The sequence below is a fragment of the Grammomys surdaster genome, unplaced genomic scaffold (genome assembly GCF_004785775.1).
Source record: "Grammomys surdaster isolate TR1022 unplaced genomic scaffold, NIH_TR_1.0 125089, whole genome shotgun sequence".
NCBI lineage: Eukaryota > Metazoa > Chordata > Mammalia > Rodentia > Muridae > Grammomys > Grammomys surdaster.
Genome location: NW_021619993.1, coordinates 186,537 through 211,935, shown reverse-complemented (window position 1 = coordinate 211,935; position 25,399 = coordinate 186,537). Strand labels below are relative to the sequence as shown.

Below are 25,399 nucleotides of genomic sequence, written 5' to 3'. Positions count from 1 at the left end.
TTTGTATACAGCCAGCTGCTAACCCTGTCCTTTGTATACAGCTGGCTGCTCACCATGTCCTTTGTATACACCTGGCTGCTAACCCTGTCCTTTGTATACAGCTGGCTGCTCACCCTGCCATTTGTATACAGCTGGCTGCTCACCATGTCCTTTGTATACAGCTGGCTTCTCACCCTGTCCTTTGTATACAGCTGGCTGCTCACCCTGTCCTTTGTATACAGCTGGCTGCTCACCCTGCCATTTGTATACAGCTGGCTGCTCACCATGTCCTTTGTATACAGTTGGCTGCTCACCCTGCCATTTGTATACAGCTGGCTGCTGACCCTGTCCTTTGTATACAGCTGGCTGCTCACCCTGTCCTTTGTATACAGCTAGCTGCTCACCATGTCCTTTGTATACAGTTGGTTGCTCACCCTGTCCTTTGTATACAGCTGGCTGCTCACCGTGTCCTTTGTATACAGCTGGCTGCTGACCCTGTTCTTTGTATACAGCTGGCTGCTGACCCAGTCCTTAGTGCATTTTTGCCACACTTCAGTCAAATTGATTTGTGTGCTGGAGACTGACTGACAGCGTTAAGATCTTCTCCTAAGAAGCATGGGCTTTAAACAGCCTTATCGTAAATACAAATATTTTCTATGTATTATCTAACTATAATTAAAATAATCCGGACACTTTGTAGTTAATGCCACTAATGTTCAGGAAACTATGAATATGTAATTTAACACTGTTTAAGATGTGAAAAGTACATTTTCTTGAACCTTAAATCTCGTTTCTTAGAAGGTAGAAGTGATACAGCAATATGCTTATATCACAGGTCACACATATATACATTTAATATATATACATACATACACATTTATATTTCATATATTTATCAAACAGACCTATTTAAAAGAAAACGCCAAATTCAAGGCTACGTGTGCTACGTGAGATTGTCAAAAAGAATTTATTTTTAAAATAGAAACACTCGTTTCTCTAGCAAAGGAACACTGTTCAGTCCCTACCACACACATGGTGGGTCATACTTGTCTATAACTGTAGTGCCAGGGAACCAGTAACTTCTGGCCTCCAGGAGCACCAGGTTGGACACCAACATACAAGCAACAACTTATACACAAAATTAAAAATAACTTAAAAAATTAAACATCACGAGGCCTACAGAGTTAGCTCTGGGGTTGAGAGTTCTTGTGGGTTTTGTCTATGTATACATACAATGTACAGTGTATAAGTTTTGGTAAGTATAAATTAATATGATTTCATGAGGTTTGGTGATATTTTCCTTATTCACCCCCTCTCCATCTGTACTTACCTCCCTCCCTCTTCCCAGTTGAAGCCCCCTGCAGCTTCTCCCTTTTCCACTTTAGAGCACCTGTGCCCTGCTACTCCTCCCTCATGCTCCTCCCCCAGTGCTCCCTTTATCCAGTCCTGGTTTCCATGGTTACTTCATGCTGTATAACTCACATCTGTAAATTTGGAGCTAGGAACCACTGATGAGAGAGGACTTGTGGCGTTTGTCATTCTGTGTCAACATAGAATGTTGTCTTTCCTGGGTCCACAAATTCACTTGCAAAGTACATGATTCATTTTTTACTTACAGCTTAGTAGTACTCCATGGTGCGTGAGTGTGTGTGTGTGTGTGTGTGTGTGTGTGTGTGTGTGTGTGTGTGTGTGACATTTTCATTATTCACTTGTCAGATAAAGGAAATTTAAATTTAAACTGTTTCTATTTCGTAGCCATCTTGACTAGAGAATCAACCAACATGTTTGAGCTAGTTTTTGTGGAGTAGGATGTACAATCCTTTGGGCACATGCCAAGGAGTGGTGTAGCCAACTCATACAGTACACTAACGTTTAGCTGTTTGTTTATTCTCCATACTGATTTCCAGCATTGCTGTACGTTTGCAATCTTAGCAACAGTGGATAAGGGTTCCTTTTTCTCCAGTCCTTGCCAGCATTTTCTGATCTTAGCCTTTGTAGCTATGGTGAGATGGAATCTCCATGTTGTCTGAATTTGATTTCCCTAATAGCTAAGGATGGTGAACACTTTTTGAGATACTTTTTTGTTGTTGTTGTTGTTGTTGTTGTTGTTGCCATTTTCATTTCTTCTGTTGAGAATTCTGTATCAATTCCTAGCTCACTTTTTAATTGTGTCATTTGAATCTTTGTATTTTGAGTTCTTTGTATATTTTGGGCATAAATCCCCAGTCAGATGTATAGATACCAGAGGTTCTCTCCCATTCTGTGGGGTTCTTCTTAGCTCAGTTGGTTGTTTCCTAAGCTACTGGAGGCTGCTGGTTAGTCAACTCAGGAACTATGAATAGGGGAGTGAGGATGATTTTTAGAAAAGACAGAAAGAAGATACAAGAGACAGGTACGGGAGGGCTGCTGGTCAATGCCATGCCAGCTGCGAGTGTATTTTCTCAGTGTCTTTTAAAGGCAAGCAACAGAAACCATGACTAATCCTAGGAAGTTAAACAGTGACCACAAATGCTTACATGACAGAGATTATGATACATAGTATCTAAGTTTGACCAAGGCCATTTTGTTCAGGCTTGGACATTCTCTTAAGGACGTATGCATAAGCACAGGAAATTGGCAGGATCTAATAATGCACTTCTTAACTGAAAACAAAGACAGAAGTTGGCAGACTCATTCATGATTAATCATAAGCGAGAAGTCAGTCAAAGTTAACTCTGGATATGCTACGCATACTTAGCTGTACCTAAGTTTTTAGTTCTGTGAAATCCCAGCTGTCCGTTGTTGGCCTTAATTTCTGGGCAAATAGAGTCCTGTTTAAAAAGTCCTTTCCTGCACCTATATCTTGTCGGGTACTACTTATATTTTCTCCTATCAGTTTAGTGTTTTGGATTTCAAATTGAGGGTTTTGATCCACTTGGATCTAACTTGGTGCAGGGTAATAGATACGGGTCTAGTTTCATTCTTCTGCATGTGGTCATCCTGTTTTCCAAACATCATTTATTGAAGGTGTTATCTTTTCTCCAGTGTATGGTGTGTGTGTGTGTGTGTGTGTGTGTGTGTGTGTGTGTGTGTGTTTTGCCTCTGTCAAATATCTGAGTGAAACAACCCCAAATTTCCAGCACAGAAGCAGCCTGATCATGATGTGTGATCTTATGACATTTGCTTGTATTTGGTTTCCATGACTCTTGTCATTCATGGAGTCTCCACTGCAACTGAGGCTGCACTTTCCACCAATGGCCTCTCCTGGCCTTTCACAGTGCTAAGCCCCAGCTGCTTTTCATCGCCTGCATGTCTTCAAAATCAGTACCATGTGGGAGGCTCATCCGTTATGAAGTCCAGCTGCTAGTTTGAAATGTAGTCTTAGTCTTTCCCACCACAGTTTCCGTGTGCCGAGCCTGAAGAAATACTCTTGTAAGATAGCACCTTAATGATGCTGGTCTCCATCACAGCTGATTTCATAGTCCCAGCTAAGCTGCAGGAATTGTCCCAGGAAAGAGTGCATATACCAGAGTATACTTTGAGCTCATATGCATAAAACAGAGGAAAACTTCTGTGGTGGCTTGAATGAATATGGCACCATAGGTTCATATACTTGAATACTTGGTCTCCATTGGTGAACTGTTTGGGAGGGATTAAGAGGTGTGGCTTCGTTGGAGGTATGTCATTAGAGGTAAGTTGAGGTTTCAAAAGACTCCCACAATTCTCAGTTTGCCCCCACCTACCTTCTTCTGGTTTCTCTACAGCTGGGGCTGAAGAATGAGCTGTCATTAACAAAAGACCAGCACTACTGACATGAACCCATTACTTCACTGGGACAATTAGTGTTTGTTAGCTGGGACTGAGAAATCAGCTGCGATTAAAAACAGACCAGCAACATTGAGGTTCTGTCTTCTGTGAGTATCTCCACAGCACTTAGAGCTGTGTGGAGTGTTGTGGAGGGAGCCAAGACTGCATTTCAAGCTTATAACTGTGCTTGTTAGTGTCTTTGGGAACCCCCGTGACTTTGCATTATGCTGTCACCATCAGAAAATCTTTTGAGAGGCTGCAGAAGGTCTTGCAAAGCAAGGAAAGTAGAGGCACCACATTTGTTCATATATATATATATATATATGCACTTATATACAGCACAGTCCTCTTGAGCCTCAAAACATGGGGGATTGACTGTGACAATATAGTTTATTTCAGACCTAGAAGGACAAGTAAAATATAATCTTAGCCATAGATAGACTCTAAAGGATTGGATCTCACCAAAGTTGAAAATAATGCCAGTGTTTCCAATGGGCCAGTGTTCTGAGGAAGACAGGCACAGGCAGTCTTGACCAGCGTGTGCACAATGAAGTTACGTAAGAGCGTGACACTTAGAATACTATTGCACAGAATCATGAGAGTCTGTAACACTCCTGTAGTGTGCATTTCAGAAGCCTGGAAGACAGGCTTTAGAGCATTTTAAATATAAAACTATTTGTTTCAATAACATGCTTAAGCTTATTTAAAAACCATGCAAAGTAAACACATAGAATCATCTAACAAAGTATATATGTATCATGTATATAATGTTATATAATCCATCATTAATATGTAAATCTCTCATTTTTATAAGCTTATCATCAACAATAAAAAAATATCTAACCTCATAGATCATTGTGGCACTTTATACACCGAGATAAGAAAAACAGGTGAGCTGAAATGTAGAAAGTTTAAAAATAAGAGAAAAAAATAAACGATAGTGTCATGTTTTGATAACACTAGACCTTCGAAGAGCAGTGCAGTGGGGTCATGAGTTCAAACTCTGCCTTAGGAGCATAGCAGATGCATGAATACCTGACAGAGAGGGAGAAAGAAACAAAGTATTAGAATTACATTTAGTGTATTTAAAGTTAGGCTCACAGTTAGTGTAAGTATATTCCAAATGCTGTTTTTGAAATGTGCAAATGTGTAAAACTCTTGCACTTAAATTTCATCTGAGTTCTTCCCTTATCTCCCCTTGGCTGCTCAAACTCCTGTACCTTAGTGCTCCTGTCCTCCCTCCACCAGGGGGCGAGGGCACACTCAGAAGCCCCAGCCCAGAGCTGCTGCATGGGGTCTGCATCTTACTGCACTTCAGTCTCAGGGTGGTGTCTACTAAGTGCAGAGAGGCCTTCTTACCATGTCTTTCCCCTGTGGGGATGGACGTAATGCCTGTCATAGAATGTAAGCATACCACAGTAAACGTGCATGTTTGTGAATGCCTAAACTTTACATTTTGTATTTGTAAAACTATATTCATGTAAGTCTGTTAGCCCTTATGTCGTTCTCTTTTCTTAAATAGAGATGTAATTAACATTCTATACCAATTCAGAAGCATTTCTAGCTCTCCCTTCACCTTGGGCAAACGGTGACTGCAAGCTTGCTGGCTTTGGTATGTGTATCATTACTTGTCCTATTTATTTAATTTATACTCTTCGTTTATTTTTATTTCAGGACCTTCTGTCATTCACAGATGTGGCCATTGATTTCTCTGCAGATGAATGTGAATGCCTGGACCTTGCTCAGTGGAATCTGTACAGGGACGTGATGCTGGAGAATTACAGCAACCTTGTGTTCCTGGGTGAGGATAACTTCCATAGTCGACTCTCATTTCACCGTCAACATGTGACTGCCTCCCTGCCTTTGAAGACTATTTCATGAGAGCTTGTGCTTTTGACTAACTCCTTCCCTTCCTTCCTTCCTTCTTCCCTTCCTTCCTTCCTTCCTTCCTCCCTCCCTCCCTCCTTCCCTCCCTCCTTCCCTCCCTCCTTCCTTCCTTCCCTCCTTCCCTTTTTTCCTTCTTTCTTTCTCCCCACTACCTTTGGTTTTTCAAGACAGGGTATCTCTGTGTGCTACTGACTTTCCTGGACTTGTTCTGTAGACCAGGCTGGCCTCAAACACAGAAATCTGCCTGCTCCCCTACTCCCTAAGTGCTGGGATTAAAGGCATGCACCACTATTGCCCAGTTTATTCATTCGTTTCATATACCCATTTTAAAAGGAAACTCTTGTTCATATAGCCAAGAAATTCTTTTCTTTTTGTGTTTTTAACAGATTTGTTTTCAACGTATTCACCTGCAGTGGCAATGTTAGAAGCTCAGTGTCACGAGGTCTCACCTGTTAGCTTTAATACTTTTCTTTGTCATGAGGCTCAGAATCTGCAGGTTGTATTACTCCTAAGCATCCTGTCTTTATGGAAATGTTTAAACACAAAATTTCCCACAATCTTTTATCATTGCTTCACTTTTCTTCTGTGTACAGAACTGGGTCCGAATGTTAATATCCTGGGGGGGAAAAAAAAACAGCCAAGCATCTTATTCCTTTTCCAAACAGGTCTTGCTTTCTCTAAGCCGTACCTGGTCACATTTTTGGAGCAGAGTTCAGATCCGTGGAGCGTGAAGAGAAAAGCATCAGCGGCCATCCATCTAGGTGTGTAGGGATGAGTGAGCAGAGCTCACAAGTGACACGTCCATCTGTGAACTGTGTATTGAGAAGTTACGTTTGGGTGGAACTCTCTTATTATCAAGTGGCCTTTCCTGCATGATGTTAGCCATGATAATCCTTCCTTTCTCTCCAAGAAGCTATGTGTGTGTGTGTACAGAGTCTGCCAAAGTCCTGTATTTAACTTGTTTTCTTGTTTCTGTGTACGTAGTGTTGTCGCCTGTATATATACTTGCGTGTGGATGTCTGCCTGTGTGTGGGTGTGTGTGTGTATACACGTTCACATGTATATATGTGCCTGTGGAAGACCAAAGTTGATGCTGAGAATCTTCCTTTATAGATGCTCTTCTACCTTATTCAGTGAGACAGGGGCTCTCAGTCAAACTCAGAGCTAGTCCTAGCCAATTTGCTCTAGGGATGTCCGTGTCTTCACCTTCCAAGCCTAGAATGACAAGCTGGCTATGTTGTCCACTTGGCATTTACAAAGGTTCTGGGTATACAGACCCCAGTCTTCATGCTTGTGTGGCACGCACGTTGACTGCTGAGCCATCACCATGGTATTTTTCCTGGGAGGTCTAGATGATAACAGACTTTTCTATATTTTTTATGACTCAGAAAATGTTTCCGTGTTTCTAGCAGCCTTAGTAACACAGTAACGCTGCAGATAAGCATCTCTAACCTCCTTCACATGCTCATCAACGAAACCAGTTTCATCAGAGTTTGCCTGTGTGTGCATGTGTGCATGCATGCATGTGTGCATGTGTGTACACGTGACACTGCTCATTTTGAGATCAGATGATAAAATACAAGGGTTGATTTTCTCCTTCCAGCCTATTGGTTGGGATGGAGAAGAGATATTCAGGCTTGGAGTCAGTATGCTTTATCTTCTGAGCCATCTTGCTGGCCCTATAATATTTTCTTATGAGGGTTGAGTTTATTTTTATTTGTTGCCACTTATTCAAGTATAGTATTTTAAAATGCTGTGCTTTTTATAGGTGTGTAGTCATAGCTGAACATTACACATTTAGATAAGTTTTGCTTACCAGAACTTTGATAGTCTTTCAAAAATTCCTGCCTCCCAAATTTATCCTCTTTTTCTTATTTTGCATCTCTATTTTCTATGCTTCATTTTTTTAGTCGAGACTCCTTTACATTATATGATAACCTGCTTAGCTCTACCCAATATATTTTTCTAGATGACAGTATAAGTTATTGTATTCTATATGGACAATGTAACACATTAAAATATCTATACCATTGGTCTATGCAAGTGTTGTTATCATTTGATTGTAAAAATATTATTCCCAATTTTAAGCCATATGTATTTTTTCTCTTCATTGGTTAATAGTTGTAATCTTCAAAGTGAGCGCTCCTAGAAATTACGTAACTTTTGTATTTACTGACAGACATGTTCCCTTAGCAAAGCTTTATGCTGCTTCTAGATGAACTAAAACATTTTTTCATCATTTGATTTTTAAGATGATTACATCATTTTTGGTAAAAACATAATGCTGTATTCATATTAAGAATGAGCAGCATAAATATAAAGGGTAATGGTATGCTTTTATTGATACTTCAATGCTTTTTTAACAGGATCAAAACCCCATAAATGTAAAGAGTGTGGGAAAGCCTTTGATAGGAACTCAGTCCTTATTCAACATCAAAGAATTCATACTGGAGAGAGACCCTACAGATGTGATGAATGTGGCAAATCTTTTAACTATTCTTCCAGCCTTAAACAGCACCAAAGAATTCATACTGGGGAGAAACCCTACAAATGTGAAGTGTGTGGCAAAGCTTTTAACTGCTCTTCATATCTGGGTAAGCATCAAAGAATCCATACTGGAGAGAAACGCTACAGATGTGAAGAGTGTGGTAAACCTTTTACTAATTGTTCAGGGCTTATTGTTCACCGAAGAGTTCATACTGGAGAGAAACCCTACAAATGTGAAGAATGTGGCAAGGCCTTTAGTGTTCGTACAACCCTCTCTAAACACCAGAGAATTCACACTGGAGAGAAACCTTACAAATGTGACGAATGTGGAAAGACATTTAATGTTCACTCCACACTTTCTAAACACCAGAGGATTCACACTGGGGAGAAACCTTACAAGTGTGAAGAATGCGGCATGGCCTTTAACGTTCGCTGCATTCTTTCTAAGCACCAGCGAACCCATACTGGAGAGAAACCCTACAAATGCAAAGAATGTGGCAAGGCTTTTAACTGTTCCTCCAGCCTTCACCAACACCAACAAATTCACAGGGGAGAGAAACTCTACAAATGTGATGACTGTGGGCAGGCCTTTAGCTGTTCTTCATACCTGTATAAGCATCGTCGAATCCATACTGGCATGAAACCCTACAAATGCAAGGAATGTGGCAAGGCCTTTTACTGTTCTGTAAACCTTATTTACCACCAGAGAATTCACACCGGAGAGAAACCATATAAATGTAACGAGTGTGGGAAAGCTTTTGGCATTTGTTCAACGTTTATGAAACATCAGCGAATACATAGTGGGGAAAAACCCTATAAATGCAAAGAATGTGAGAAAGCCTTTAATAATTGTTATAATCTAATTCAACACCAAAGAATTCATACCGGAGAGAAACCCTACAAATGTAAAGACTGTGGCAAAGCCTTTAATTATACTTCAAGCCTTGCCCAACATGAGAGAATTCACACTGGAGAGAAACCTTACAAATGTGAAGAATGTGGCAAGGCCTTTAACTCTTCTTCCAATCTTAAACATCATTGGAGACTCCATACTGGAGAGAAGCCCTACAAATGTGAGCAATGTGGGAAAGCCTTTAAAAATTGTTCAGGCTTTACTCGGCACTATAGAATTCATACTAGAGAAAATCCAGATTAGTGCAACCACTGTCGCCAAGCCTTCTATAATCATTTACTGGTTATTCAACACTAAAGGGTTCATATGAGAGAGGAACCTTAGAAACGAAAGGAACAAGGGAAGACCTGTAATAATAGCTCAACCCTTATTCAACATCCTCCGCTCCGTGCTGGAGAGATCTTGTAATGTGAAGAAGATGGTTGCGTTGAGCGATCTATACTTCTGCAGCATAAACATTTTCATTTCAGAGGAACCCTACGGATGCAAGTGGTGGGGGAAATACTCATGACCATGAGCGAATTATAATCAGACTGTGTACGTGCACAATGACTCGGGAAGGAACACTGTCAAATATATAAAACTGAGGAAACCAAACTGTTACCGGAAAAAGCAGTATACAGTATGTTGCAAGACTTTACCCATCACATAGATCTTAAGAGATATTCAGGAATTATCATAAGAGACAAATTCCAGGAGTTGTATAGAATTTAGCAAAGCAACAAATACTGCTTATAATTGGTAAGGAAATGTTTTGTATGAGTGTATAACTCATTACACACTTTGGGATCATGCAGATAAGTCTGTGAGGACATCAGTGTGTTATAAATTGAAATTGTAACATGCGCTCAATTTTGAGAAGTGAAAAGATCACAACAACTAGTGACTTTATCAGAAGAACAAGAAGACTGAGTCCTGAGGTTGCAGAGTCTGTTTTTTTTTCCCCCAAAGACCAATACAATTCCAATACAATATTGGAATATGAAGTTTATTGACTTTTGTAATAAAAAAATGAGCTGTTCTTAATGTATTCTCAGCATTGTGTTTAGTATTGCATTCTTTTTTTTTTACTAAGTTTTTTCTATTACTAATTTTTACATAGCTTTCTTAAATAAGATAGAAAAACTACCTTAGTGAGGTGTGAAGGCTAATTTTGGATGTCCACCTGAGACACCTAGGAAGAGGGAACCTCAGCTGAAGAGTCATCTCTGTCAGATGGCCGGCGAGTGAGAGACTGTTACATTCTCTTGAGTGCAATTGATGAAGACAGGTCCAGTCCACTGTGGATGGTACCATCCCTAGGCTGTGGACCTAGGCTGTGTAAGAAAGGTCCCTGAAAATGACACTAGGAATGAGCCAGCAAGTAGCATTCCCCCATGTTCTTTGCTCAGGTTTCTACCTTAAGTACCTGCCTTGGATTCCTTCAGTGACGGACTGTAATGTGTAAGATGAAATACACCCTTTCTTCCCCACGTAGTTTTTGGGTCTTGGGGTTTATCAAAGCAAAGAAACAAATCGGAACATAAGGGACCTAGGCAACATTTTAATTACACATTACTGGGGATGGGTAGAGTAATTAATCTGTTCCTAATGTTGATGTACTTTACATAATTTGTAGCATATTATCTTTTGTTATATCATTATTTATCTACTCATCATACTTGCTTTTATATCACGTGTTTTATAGAAATAAAGTTATGCCCTTTTTTGACTCTTGTATTTTATGTCAAATTCTAACAAAAATTTGCTGTAGAACCTCTTCAGCCTTGAAGAGCACACATTTCTGGTAGTCATCCACATTGACCAAGATTCACAATTATAACGTGATGCACTTTAGCTCTGAGAGACTTTTGAACATGTTTTCAGAAGAAATTTGAGAACTGCTGAAGTAGAAAGTAATTTTGAGGGCTGGAGAGATGGCTCAGTGGTTAAGAGCACTTGACTGTTCTTCCAGAGGTCCTGAGTTCAATTCCCAGCAACTACATGGTAGCTCACAACCATCTGCAATGGGGTCTGATGCCCTCTTCTGGTGTGTCTGAAGAGAGCAATGGTGTACTCATATACATAAAATAAATAAATCATTAAAAATGGAAAGTAATTTTGAAAAAGTTGACTTCTTGTTATAAATGGTCAACCATTCATCCTGAAACACTCACACATCTGATCTTCACAGAACTTTGATGATTGCTGTTCAATTTCAGTGCTTATTCTAATATTTCTGTATTTATGCATCACATAATACATTGTTTATAAAAGTACATAAGTTTTATTTTACCTTTTATGTGCTTTAGTAGTGTTAATTTAATGGTTTTCAAAAATTGCTTTTAAATTTTAGTACCATAGTGAACATTGTAAGACACACGCACATTCATTTCTTATTTCATTTCATTTAAGAACTATTCCTCCTTTTCATTTGGTAACATACATCATAATATTTGAAGTTTATAAGATACTATGTAATGAACAGTTGGAAAGATGCATATATGTTATTGTTGTTAGAAACAGCAGCAACCAAATAATCTTTCATAGCAAGTAGAAAAACTCAGAGTAAGATTCTTGATTATTTGAAAAGCATGTAGTTAAAAAATGGTGTAAGCTCTGCATACGTTGTGAAGACGACTGTGGTGTCATTCCAAAGAAAACACCAAGCTTAGGAAGAAACTCCATTTCCTACTTATCTTAATATTTTTGGCTGTTCCTTTTAATCTCTAGCTACACGTGTAGCACGACCATTGTCCTTTAGAACCAATGTTATGGGTCTCATTTCCTCTCCACTCAACTTCGTCTTATCAAAACTGGAAATTTCTTACATGTACTTTGTTTCTTTAATACTTGGGTAGTTTTATTTAGGTATTCGTGGGATTCTTCATTTTAAGTGCTTATTCCTAATTGACCCGGAGTAACTAGTTGTATATATGTAGTGGTGAGTTTTTGTTACACAGCTTTGGGTTTCTGGCAGATCACACATGTGTGATCTTTCAAAGAACTTTAGGGGAAGTTAATTGGATTCATCCTTTTCTTGAATTAACCACTGAGGAGCTTAAGCCTTTATTTGATATCCTTAGAGTCTTCTTGTCCCTTAACTGAAGAAGCAAAAATGCATTAATAAATAAAAAACAGGCTATTAATAAATGATTACAGAAGATAAAACTTGAGAATCCATGGGACTTTATAGTGCTGGCTACTATTCATACACCTACGGGGGGTTATGGCAAGATGGTACCTTAGAGTGGATCCATCTCCCTGTCACTCATAGAACAATTGATACTTCCTACATTACTCTGGTGACTCCTGTGGTTTCCAAAGGGTGAAAGTAGAGTAAGGAAATAATGGGTATAGATGTCTTACAATAATAAACAACTGACTGAAGTTCTTTTACTTTTCAGAAGATTGGCAGGTTGTGCTAATTGACTTTACAGGCCAGAGTTTACACCATTTGCCCAGTCGTCCTTTGTTACAATTTTTGAAAACCCTACGGATTATTTTTCCCTTACAGTATTTGATTGAGCCCTTGCCCAGTGTAGCTTTAGTTTTTCCTGATGAATCTGCAAAAGACAAGGCTGTAGCTATCATTAATAGTGAAACTTTTACTCAAGAAACCTCTGAAACTTCTGCACTAATTGCTGTGATTTTTGCCTTTACTAAGTTACAATACTGTTCTTTTAATCTCTACTCTGATTCACAATATGTAGTGAAACTGTTCCCAGCTATTGAAACCGCTACTCTGGCGCTAAACAAAACTGCCATATCTTCACTTTCATTTAAGTTACAACTTTTATTACAAAGTAGAACTTCCCTATGCTTTGTACATCATCTCCGGGCACACTTTAATCTGGGTCCTTGGAAGACAGCAATCGGCGAGCTGATCTTGCTACACAATCTTATCTTTGCTCTCCTTAGAGCAAGCAGAAGCTAGTTATAAAATTCATCATCAAAACTCTTGTCCTTTATGCTATCAATCTAGAATAACAAAACAGGCTGTCAGGCAAAAGCCATTTGCCCAGAAACCCATCATTCTCTGCCTGTGAGAGTAAATCCCAGAGGACTCGTGCCTACTGGTCTCTGGTAAATGGACATTACACATGCTCCTTCTTTTGGCAAACTTTTTTTTGTCCATGTATATGTGGAAACCTCACATGTCATAGCCACCTCGGCAAGAATAATATTATTAGAAAACAAATTCATTCTCTGTAAGAATATTAATTACTCTCAACTACTGAACAATCTCTTTAGCTTACTGTAAGCATAGATTTTAAACGAATTTGGGCAAACATCACATCTAATGTAGAATGTTCGTATGGGAGAAACTTAAATGATCAAGGTATTATAAAATGATAGTATGCGTGATTAAGTTGAAACTGCCAACATGGTGTAAACAAACATATAAGGCCTGAGAATAGGGGCTATGGTAAACTTTCCCTAAGTGTACTTAGGCCTCTAATGTCATGCTGAATGAAGCTTCCTCTAGAGTCTGCATGTTCAGTTTGTGCCTCCACCACATGAAGTTCCTCCTCCTCCTTTTGAATTAACCAATCTCACTAGGAGGAAATGAAGACTGAAAAACAGTTGAGAGTGAATGCTGATTGTTCAGGGAACAGCGCCTCTCAAATGAGTCAGTGCCCTCTCAGGTAGGTATCCATGTAACAGACACAAACATACATGTATACACAGACACACACACACACACACACACACACAAACACACACTGGAAGCTGGAAGCATAGCTATGCTCAGAAATGTTAAGTCCTTGTGGTTTCTGGCAACGCCCTTCACTGCAGCATTCAGGGAAACAGATCAGTCATGACCTCATTCAAACAGATTTGCCAATCAAAAGTCCAGGTTGCTCTACTGCTTGTTGACTCTGGTTTCTTTAAGTGGAGGAAACTGTTCTGTATCGCGGGGTTAACGAACTGTATGGAATAGAAGAATTGAATAGAAACTTCACAGTCTCTGCTCTGAAACAGCTTCCCTGGGAATCAGTATGCATCATGGAAGCATGAAGTCTTCCTTGTGATGGATGGGGTTTGTACCTTTGTCTCAAGCATGGACTGCCCAGGAATAAACCTTCCTAAGAAGAGATGGGGCATTCTCGGGACTCCACGGTTCCAGTGTAGCTTCTTTACGACAGTGAGCTCATTTGACGGTCCTAGGGACATTCGTTTGATACCTTTGTATTCAAGGACGAATCACCTCAGGGTTCTGCTGAGGAGCGTTCAAGACAGATACCAAATGTTTAAACAGTCTCAAACATGAATGATAACATGCTCAGAGGAGAGAGGAAATTCGCTAAGGAACATCAAAGGGATCGAGGGAAATCCTATAGTGCACATTGTACCAAGAGTCAGTACACGCACCAGGTGTGATCCCAGGAGCTCTGCGCCTCCTCTTGGGAGATGAGGAGGAGGAAAGCCTGTGCTCAGAGAACACCTACCTGGTGGTGGATAGCTTTGATTTCCAATCCCCCTCTCTTAAGCACCTGAGATGTTGCATGTCAGGTGGGATCACCAAGCATGGTTTCATTAAGCATCTTAACGAAATTCTCAGTCCTGCATTAGCTTCCTGCTTCCTTATTTTTAAGTAAAGCAGACCATGAAAGCATGATTTCCCATGTGTTAGTGTGATTTTATAAGTAGATTTGAGCTTTAAAATCACGTTTTAGCAGAAATTACTAGCAAATGTGATAAACATCGCTGTGAAAGGCTCGACTCACAGGCTAGCATCGCGTGCTGAGACCACTGCACTTCAAAGGAGCCGAATGCCCTGTGGCTGCCCATGTACGGAAGACTTTCTTTTCCATTTCACTTGCTCACAGTACTGGTGTGTTCCTGGAAGTCCTTTGCACTGACTTGTGGGAAATGTAGTCCCAACAATTATGACGTCACCAGAAGGGGCTGTTGGTATCAAACTTCCGGATTCGTTCTTAAACCTTGCTTCTCCCCAAAGTTAAGCGAGTGTCTTGCTCAGCGGAGCTTGGATCTCTGACATGGAGGTTGGTGCGGGGAGCAGCGCCGTCCTGCAGATCTGAGGGACTGTGCAGGGTGGCGGGTCGGGCGCAGAGGGCGCTTACCCGGACTGGTTGGGAGACAGGGGAAGCTGCTGACCTGGAGATGCTGTGCTGACCTAGGGTGGGCCACTCCTCTGGGAGCAGGGTTGACCGTGGAGAATGTTTGAAACAACAGGATTGCAAGGGCAGGCTGGGTCTGCTGACGTCCTGTGGCGAGATGCTGAAGGGAGCTCACTCAACTTTGCTGAGAACCTGCTATGTTTAGCTGACCCGTGCTCACGTGACTGTAGTCAGCGTCTTGGGACTTACTGAACTTCCTGAAGTTCCTAGTGTCCAAGGACAGAGTCTTGTGAGGGCGACTGTTGTGTGTCCCTTGTCCTTTGGAATGACTTGTTAGATTTATGGATGCCTCGGGTTGAGTAGGAATTTCTAATGGGCACCGCTGTGACCTGAGTCATCACAATACATGGCTATGTAGCCACAGAATAATCTTGGAATTGGTATGAACCTGTAGTTGCATAATCCAAATAATTAAGATGTTACACTTCAGATTAAAATCACTAGACAGTAATACCCCAATAATCCTATCTGAGTATGTGGATTTTTCCCCCAAAATTTGGACGGCTTTTCTTATAGGATAGATGCGATGAGAGAAAGCTCTCCGGGAGGGGCTGGAATGTCTGAAAGGGAAGGGAGAAATGGCTTTGCTAATGTGCCGGGCTCTGTACGTTGTTCTCTTACCACATCATTTACTTCTGTCTGTTCACACTATCATCACTGTCTAAACTCTCCTAAATGCTCTCTCAATGTGACTTTCTGGTTCACTGGTGCTTCTTGAATAGTTCTAGAAAGTATTCCCCAAGTTTTTGTACTGTGTTGGAAAGGCTGTAAGATAAATTTGGAAAGCTGTGGCACACTTGGGGTCTCATGATTTACACATAGTAGGCTCCTGTCCATGCAAAATGCACAGTTCTCATCTTGAAAGGTTAAGGGAATAGTTTAGTCCAGAGCCATCTGAGAACGCAGATTTAGTTTAATCCAAGTTCTGTGCTCCAACATGGAATCTGTTTCATGTTATTACAGAACAAATAAAGTCATTAGTCAAGGAAAGCTTAAAATACATTGGTGTGTGTCTGATAGAGGCAAGTACTATGAGACATGGGAGATATTCTATTCGCCTAAGGTACCATCTGATGAGATTTTAGCTTTTGGACTGATAGAATCTCATTTTCTGCCAAGTCAGTGGGTTCTGAGAGGTTTTTATCTATTGTCACAAGCTGTGTGGTTCACTACAGAGTGAGGCAAGGACTGACTGTCCTGCAGGGAAAACCAGCAAAGGTAAGTCAGCTGCCCCTTGAACCTGCAAAGTTCCAGGCTCTGCTCCTCAATGAACTTCCACATGGGCCATCAGTCTCTGCACACACAGACTCCTTCCAAGAGTTTTGCATTCACAGTCAGACCTGTTTTTCTGTGTGTTTGTTTTCTGAGGATGTCTCCTCCACAGTCCCTCCTCCTATCTCAGGTGATCTTGCTTGTATTGTCACTCTTCAGTCAAACCAAGGGTTAGAAAGCAGGAGCCTGGCTTATGGCATTCAAGTCTACTCTCAGGGAGCATGGGCTTCAGACCACCTTGTCCTGTCTACTCTAATTTTCAATGAGTTTCTGACCATTTCTAGAATAAATAGACGTTTCATAGTTAATGTTGCTAATCTTTAGGAAAAATATAGCTGTATATGAAGTCAAAATTGTATGCTGCCTTGTACAACATAGAGATGGTACAACAACATGGGTCTCTTTTAAAATATGAAATTGAGAATTGTTCTTTCACGGTCTGTAAAGAATTATGTGTAAATTTTGATGGGAAGTGCTTTGAATCTGTAGATTATTTTTGACAAGATGGCCATTTTCACTGTGAATCCTATTTACCCATGCGCATGGGAAATCTTTCTATCTTATGACATCTTGTAGGATACTGAGGAGAAATGCCAGCACGATTTTTTATATTGTTTATTTTTGCTATGAGATTTGGCCATATGAGTTTTTAGGAAAAAATGCAGGCATGACTACCAGTCAGCCTACAGGCTGCAGAATTAATTGTTGTTTTATTAGCTTTATGTGTCCGACTTAATAACAGCTTCCTTTATTCTTCTCAGTTATAAAACAGCTCTATATTCTTTTAACACACACGTTGCTTTTCTTTATATTCTCCTTTTCTGTGATTTTGAGGTCATCTTAATATGGTTAGAAATGAATGTCTTCAGTTTGAATGGATTTTTAATGATATCACAAAAGTAAAAGAATTAGGGAATTGCGGTACACAGTCTCTGTGTTACACTCCTCAATTCACAGCTTAATTTGTGATATTATTCGGTGGTGTTACAGAATGCAATATGGTCATTTCTGAAAATATGGAGGATGTTAGATTTGTGAGCACAGATCAAAAAGAAGAAAGGAAGGAAACAGGCTGAGAATAACAGATGAGACTGTTTATCAATACACACAGAGCGGGGCACCGACTCGCCTGGAAGTATGGGATGGGGGTTGTGTGAGGGGAGAAACCTGGCTTGCACCTTTTAGAGACACAGATGAGGGGCTTGGAAATGAGGAAGTGGGTGCTGCGCTAGGAGCCCCTGCAGAGATATGAATCACACAGTGTTGACAATGAGAGCTCAGGGTATCTCAGAAGCAGCTGCCTTAGGACAGATATCCTCAGGCCCAGGAGAAGAGTTAGATCCCTCTATAACAGCAACAATGACTCGTTCATGGCACTGTATCTATCCTCTGTCACATTTCCCTGGCCAAGTCGACTGTCTGATAAAGACAGAGAACTGAAGTTCCCACTGTCCTTTCATGGGGGCCTCTGAGACAGCCTTGGGTCTGTATAGATCCCCACAGTGACTCAACTTATTGCTAAATTTTCAAACTATCATTTTGTTAGTATAATTTATTCCACTTGTAAAGAAATTCTTCATGTATTGTTCTACCCATTGGCTACTCAAACTCAGAGCCTTGGTCATTTGCCTTTGTCGTTTGCCTCTCTCTGTACATGTTCAGAATGCTAACCTCAGCCCACAGGTGTTCATCTTTTCTGCTTCTTCATTGTGTTTGTCATTGTGATTGTGCATATTGGGTTGAGAAGTATCTTCTCCATCACCATGGCTCTCTACTGTGAGACATATAGGCAATGTGTGCTATATTATAATACAAGCAGGGAACACTAACGTATATTTTTTTTCAGAATTTTACTATTTATTTTTTATTTGTGCTGGCTAGATTATTGTGCAGTTGAAACATGTAGCGGCATATTTTCCCCACAAGTTGGGAGGAGCTAAGGTGGGAGGAGTAAGGAGAGGAAGAGGAGGAGTAACGAGAGGAAGAGGAGAAGGAAGAGGAGGAGCTGGGGGGAACAGAGATGTAGGAGCCATCGATGGCCATACATGCATAGAGAGCAGTCCTGGGTAACAACTTATATCTAGGTTAGTTAATTGGTAAATACTTCTGATTATGTGGGCATCTTGTTAGTTGAGCATTACCAAATATATAAAGCTATTGGATAATCTTTAGACATTAGAGTCTCATTTCTACCGGGTACCACGTGGATGGTGGGATGGTCTGGGCTCAGCCCAGCCTTGTGGAGACAGCGTGGAAGATTGGCAGAGCCATCTCTCATGCTGGCGTCTCGTGAGTGGCATGGCAGCACCTAGAACACACCACTGCTCACGACCTCAGGCCTAGCCTAGTCGGGAACATGGCGATTGATTAAGAACAAGCTGGATTGGGTGCCACCGTTTTTAAAATATTACCTGCAACAGAAACAAACTTTACTTATGTGAGTATAGGAAATATCAATTTAGGAAATAATTTCCTAAGATCAGGCTGTGTGTCAGCCTGTATAACATTTTCCTAATGACTGATGGTACATAGCATGACCTGTTACATGAGGTGCTACATCTGGCCTGGTGGCTATGGGTTCTATAGAGAAGCTGGCTGAGCAAGCCATGTATGGCAAGCCTGTAAGCAGAACCCCTCCATTATTCAGACAGAACAGGTTTTTGTCCTGTTTGAGACCCTGTACTGACTTGCTTCATTGATGAACTGTGCTGTGGAAGTGTAAGCCCAATAAACCCTTTCCTCTCAAAGGTAAATTTTTGTCATGGAGTTTCATGGCAGGAACAGAAGCTGTAACTAAGGCATATGTGTGTTTGTATTTTGTTACCGTTCATGTCTAAGAGATTGTCTGATCCTCTCTGACTGGAGTTATACACAGTTGTGAGTGGCCATGAGGCCTCTAGGAATCAACCCCATGTCCTGTGGAAGAGCAGCCAGTGCTCTTAACTACTGAGCCATTCTCCAGCCCCAGCACACTGTACTGGAGTTACCCTTGTTCTCCAGTTTATTGTTTTTAGAAGTATTATGTCATAGGAGTTTCTAGGACCTTCTGTCATCCACTTTTCTTAAAACAACACCAGATGAGGAGTATTTTAGGGATATTACTTACCTATATCAGAAGTAGTTCCAATTCTCCTCTCAGGACCAGCTTTAGATTTATATGAAAAAGTGCTTGATGCCTCTTTGTGTAGCGGTAGGTATTAGAAAGGTGGACATGTCCCGCTTTCTCTGGGCCTGGCTGCCATGTTCCCTCTCTAACTTCCTGCACTAACAGAGGCCACTAACGGAGGCCCCGGCCTGGGACCCACGAGATGTTGGAGTGTCTGCTGCCTCTGCTGGTCAGCTCTGTGGCGTCTAGTTCCCAAAACCCGGGGAATATCTGCCATCTCCATGCAGCAGATATAACAATTCCCAGTACCTGGTAGAAATAAGACTCTTAACGTTTAAGATTAACCAAGTAGATTTATATATCAGCAAATACTCAGTACTCAAGATACCCACACAGTTAGAATTGTTAACCCAATTACCTAACCTTGATAAGAATAACTCCCTTAGACTGTTACAGGCACAGGGACATGCACAGACATCTTTTCTCCTCTCTTCCCTTCTTCTCCCTCATTCTTTCCTTCTCCCAACTCCTAGCTCCGCCTACCTCTTCTACTGCCCAATCACTGGCTCTAACCTTCATTTTACAAATTAAGGTGGGTAGAAGGTTCACAAGAAGCCACCTGTATACTGATTCACTCCTCCTCTGCAGCCCATCCTGGAAAAGTGGAATTAGCATCAAAATATAAGACCAGGGCTATCCACAACATCTTTGTATCTATGTTATTATTGATAATTATAATTAGCATAATATATAAGTTAATTGTGGTTATTTCTATCCCAGTTTAGCTTCCAAATGAATGAGACTCACACTATGATTTATTTATTTGGCTTTTGCACAATTCCTGGGGAATTATGCCTAATCTATTTTTCTAAACCTAAACTGGGTACTTCCTCTGCTGTTCTCCATAACTCCTTGCTGATTGAGTCTTTCCTGAATTATTTCAGCTCCATCAGTGTTTCCTGGGGGTTGGGGATCTCACTTGGGCATGTGCTACTGATCCATCATGTCTAAGAGAGACCTCATGTCCTCCTGTCTTCCCCTTCTCCTTATTTCCCCTTGTCGTCATAGTCCTTACCTTTGACCCTCACCCCGGTCACTGAAGCTCTATCACCCTCTATTTTTCCTGATAATTGGCTGTTGCCAGTTTTATTTAATGAATAGTTTTAAATTTGAGAGCAAGGGTTACACAATAAATGAAGGTGTAATTTAGAATTTCCTGGTCTTGTGGAGCTAGATCTTGTGGATATAGATTTAGCATTTGAACACATAGAAGCACCAGATCAACCCCCAACAGTGTGTGGTATTTCCTCTTTTTTTCTTTTTCAGGAAATGCTGTCATTCAAGGACGTGGTCATTGATTTCTCTGCAGAGGAGCGGGAATGCCTGAGTCCTGCTCAGTGGAAACTGTACAGGGATGTGATGTTGGAGAATTACAGCAACCTTGAGTTCCTGGGTGAGAATGCCTTCCATAATGAATTATCAATTGTGAGCATGAAAGTTGTTCCCTTTGTACAGTACCTCATGAGAACTTGTGCTTCCAACAATATCTGTTTACAGGACTACTTCTAAAGAAGTTTAAAATTATTTATGCACCTCAGAACTATTTCTTGTGTTAGTTCCTCCTCTCTCCACCCCTCTTACATGTCTCATTTGTATTAGACAGTAAGTGCCACACCTTACAGAGACTGTCACACACTTCAGTTTTATACTCGTCCTTGTAAAGAAGGGATATGAAGCTCAGGACCCACACGTACTAAGTTTCTCCTAAGGATTCCGATGTGCCCATCAGAAAGCATGTGAAAAACGAGTCTTCACTACTCCCTTATTGTACCTCTCAGTCCTTATGCTCACAGTCCTGGAAAGGACATTTTAGTTCCCAGGAGAATTCTCTAACACTGCTGTTTCCTTTTCCCACAAACAGGTCTTGCTTCCTCTAAGCCACACCTGGTCACATTTCTGGAGCAAATACAAGAGCCTTCAGATGTGAAGAGAGAAGTGGCTGCCACTGTGCACCCAGGTGTGTCAGGACGAGGGTGTCAGAACAGAGTGGGAAACTCTAAGACCTAACTTCAATCCATCGAGACACAATATTCCGGTTTAAATCATCTTTAAAGATCTAATTTTCTGTCTTTTTCCGTGAAAAGACATTATCTAACATTAAGGATGCATTATGTCTGATAAGCTGTGTTTTCTTCTATCATGAGATTAACTTGTGTTCTCCATGACAGCCAAAGCTCTGCCATTTCTAAGTAATCTTTAACTTGAATGTTTCTTTTTTATATATAGGATAGTTGTACATGGATTTTTAAAAGTGAAGATTTGTCTCTATCCCTGGCTAGCTCCAAAATGAAAGAGACAGAAACTATAACATTTGTTTGATAAGATTCACAAGACAATTACTGGGCAGTTAATAATCAATTCTAATCTTCTAAGTTAATCTGGCTACCTCCCAGACAAAATAATCAGGATTCTTGCATTTTTGTGTTCGTCTGGCTCTCTGGGCTTCAGGGGTCTTTGTATGATGTCTCTCTAGACCCCTTCCTTGTAGTGAGTCCTTTCCTTTACCCCTCCAAGCCCCCCACCCTCTCTCTGTCTCTTCTTCCTTGTGCTGGCAGATGTCCAACTCTTTCCTCTCTACAGTTGATCTATTGGCTGATCAATTTTATTGACAAGTTAGATAATAACATGGGAACAAGTTAGATAACATGGAAACACAGACTTGACAAGGGAAATTCTTAGAGTGAGCATGACAGTACCATGTGTGCTCAGCAAGTAGATAAGAAACACACCAATCAGTGTTTGAACAATACCAAGATAAGCTTTACATTCTGTACAAACACATCATGCCTGAAGATACACATAAACTTCTTTCTTGAGCCACTGAAATTTATTATTCATAATTTGAAAAACTAAACTCTATACTAATATAATTATAACTATATCATATATATTTAATATATTATATACATATAATGTATACAATATAGAAATATTGTTTGTTCTGCAGTGTTCAAAGGTAGACTGTTTTATACTTTTTTTTTATCTAGTCATAAAATTTCGGTATTTGTGTTGGGGCTGATTTGCATTTACAAAATGGGTTTTCTTAGTTGATATTATGTTTTGCTTACATTTTAATTAATACTCCTTTGATTAATATCCTTATTTCCTTGTTCTCTGTTGTCCTGCTCTTCTTTTAGTAGAAGGTTGCATGATTTTCGCTTCTGTATTTTAACTTAGGCTTCATTTAATACAGGTATAAAAAGTTGAATGTAGCTTCTCATTTATAAAGACAAATGCAAGTATGAGAAAGTGTTGGTTTTTAAACAGAAGCATTGTAAATGTACAGAATTTTGTTCTACTTTCATTAATTTCTCAATCCATCCTTCCCAGGGGGAGAATGCTGTACATGCACAGAATGTGGCAAAGTCTTTGACTGGACGAAAGTGTTTCAAAATCACCAGATAATTGATTTAGGAGTGAAGCCCTACAAGTGTGAAGAATGCACTGAGTACTTCCATAGTCCATCATTACTTTCTGAAGAGAAAAGAATTAATACAGGAGAAAAACTTTACAAATGTGAAGTTTGTGGCAAGACCTTCTGCATTCCATTATTACTCTCTGAACACAAGACAATTCATTCAGGAGAGAATCCCTACAAGTGTGAAGTATGTGGCAAGGCCTTCCAACATCCATCAAGACTTTCCAGACACAAGAAAATTCATTCAGAAGAGAAACCATACAAGTGTGATGTATGTGGAAAGGCCTTCCACTTTCCATCATTACTTTTGGTACACAAGAGAGTTCATACAGGAGAAAAACCCTACAAGTGTGAAGTATGTAGCAAGGCCTTCCATTATCCATCAATACTCTCTAAACACAAACGAATTCACACAGGAGAGAAACCCTACAAGTGTGAAGTATGTGGCAAAGCCTTCCACATTTCATCATTTCTTTCTAAACACAAAATAATTCATAGAGGGGAGAAACCCTACAAGTGTGAAGTATGTGGCAAGGCCTTCCATTATCCATCAAGACTTTCCAACCATAAGAAAATTCATTCAGTAGAGAAACCATTCAAGTGTGAAGTGTGTGGAAAGGCCTTCCGAATTTTATCACTACTTTCTAAGCACAAGATAATTCATTCAGAAGAGAATCCCTACACATGTGAAGTATGTGGCAAGGCCTTCGATTATCCCTCAAGACTTTCTACCCATGCAAAAATGCATACAGGAGAGAAACCGTACAAGTGTGAAGTATGTGGAAAGGCATTCCGTTCTCTGTCATCATGTTCTAAACACAAGAGAATTCATACAGGAGATAATTACTATAACGGTGAAGTATGTGGCAAGGCCTTTGTTTACCCTTCAAGACTTTCTAAACATAAGAAAGTTTGTACAGGAGAGAAGCCCTACAAGTGTGAAGTATGTGGCAAGGCCTTCCATGTTTCATCACTACTTTCTAAACACAGAACAATTCATACAGGAGAAAAACTATATAAGTGTGAAGTATGTGGGAAGGCCTTCTATTACCCATCAAGACTTTCCAATCATAAGAAAATTCATACAGGAGAGAAACCATACAAGTGTGAGGAATGTGGAAAGGCCTTCTGCTTTCCATCATCACTATCTAAACACAAGAGAATTCACACAGGAGAGAAACCATACAAGTGTCAAGACTGTGGGAAGGCCTTCCGCTCTCTGTCATCACTTTCTAAACACAAGAGAATTCATACTGGAGAGAAACCCTACAAATGTGAAGTATGTGGCAAGGCCTTTCATTATCCATCCTTACTTTCTAAACACAAGATAATTCATACAGAAGAAAAACCCTACAAGTGTGAAGTATGTGGTCAGGCATTCCATGTTCCATCAAAACTTTCTAAACACAAGATAATTCATACAGGAGAGAAACCCTACAAGTGTGAAGTATGTGGCAAGGCCTTCTGCATTCCTTTATTACTTTCTAAACACAAGAGAATTCATAAAGGAGAGAATCACTATAACAGTCATGTATGTAGCAAGGCCTTTGTTTATCCTTCAAGACTTTCTAAACATAAGAAAATCCACACACGAGAGAAACCATACAAGTGTGATGTATGTGGAAAGGCCTTCCGCTTTCCATCATTACTATTAATACACAAGGGAATGCATACTGGAGAAAAACCCTACAAGTGTGAAGATTGTGGGAAGGCCTTCTATTATCCATCACTACTTACTAAACACAAGAGAATTCATACAGGAGAAAAGCCTTACCAGTGTGAAGTATGTGGCAAAAGCTTCCATGTTTCATCATCACTATCTAAGCACAGAATAATTCACACAGGAGAAAAGCCATATAAGTGTAAAGTATGTGGGAAGGCCTTCCGCTTCTCATCATCACTATCTAAACACAAGAGAAATCATACAGGAAAGAAACCCTACAAGTGTGAAGAATGTGGCAAGACCTTTCATTTTCCATCCTTACTTTCTAAACACAAGATAAGTCACACTGGAGAGAAACCCTACAATTGTGACTTATGTGGCAAATCCTTCCATTATCCGTCATTACTTTCTAAACACAAAATGATTCATACAGGAGAGAAGCCCCACAAGTGTGAAGTATGTGGGAAGGCCTTCCATTATCCTTCAAAACTTTCCAACCATAAGAAAATTCATACAGGAGAGAAACCATACAAGTGTGAAGTATGTGGAAATGTATTCTGTTTTGCATCATCACTTTCTAAACACAAGAGAATTCACACAGGAGAGAATCCATACAAGTGTGAAGTGTGTGGCAAGGCCTTCTATTATCCATCATTACTTTCTAAACACAAGATAATTCATACAGGAGAGAAACCCTACAAGT

At 40.2% G+C, this 25,399-nt stretch overlaps 2 protein-coding genes across 2 annotated transcripts in view; both read left to right on the top strand.

Annotated features, from left to right (window-relative positions):
* LOC114636951 (zinc finger protein 724-like) overlaps positions 1-9,984 on the top strand; it is an 11,599-nt gene extending 1,615 nt beyond the window's left edge. The window contains exons 2-4 of the mRNA XM_028785044.1: positions 5,440-5,566; positions 6,318-6,413; positions 8,019-9,984. Of these exons, the coding sequence (XP_028640877.1) occupies positions 5,440-5,566; positions 6,318-6,413; positions 8,019-9,295 (1,500 nt within the window). The 3' untranslated portion in view covers positions 9,296-9,984. The remainder of the gene's footprint in view (positions 1-5,439; positions 5,567-6,317; positions 6,414-8,018) is intronic.
* Positions 9,985-14,983: 4,999 nt separating this feature from the next.
* Positions 14,984-25,399, top strand: part of LOC114636949 (zinc finger protein 728-like) — a 12,808-nt gene continuing 2,392 nt past the window's right edge. Inside the window, exons 1-4 of the mRNA XM_028785042.1 lie at positions 14,984-15,042; positions 20,882-21,008; positions 21,477-21,572; positions 22,946-25,368. Of these exons, the coding sequence (XP_028640875.1) occupies positions 15,037-15,042; positions 20,882-21,008; positions 21,477-21,572; positions 22,946-25,368 (2,652 nt within the window). The 5' untranslated portion in view covers positions 14,984-15,036. The remainder of the gene's footprint in view (positions 15,043-20,881; positions 21,009-21,476; positions 21,573-22,945; positions 25,369-25,399) is intronic.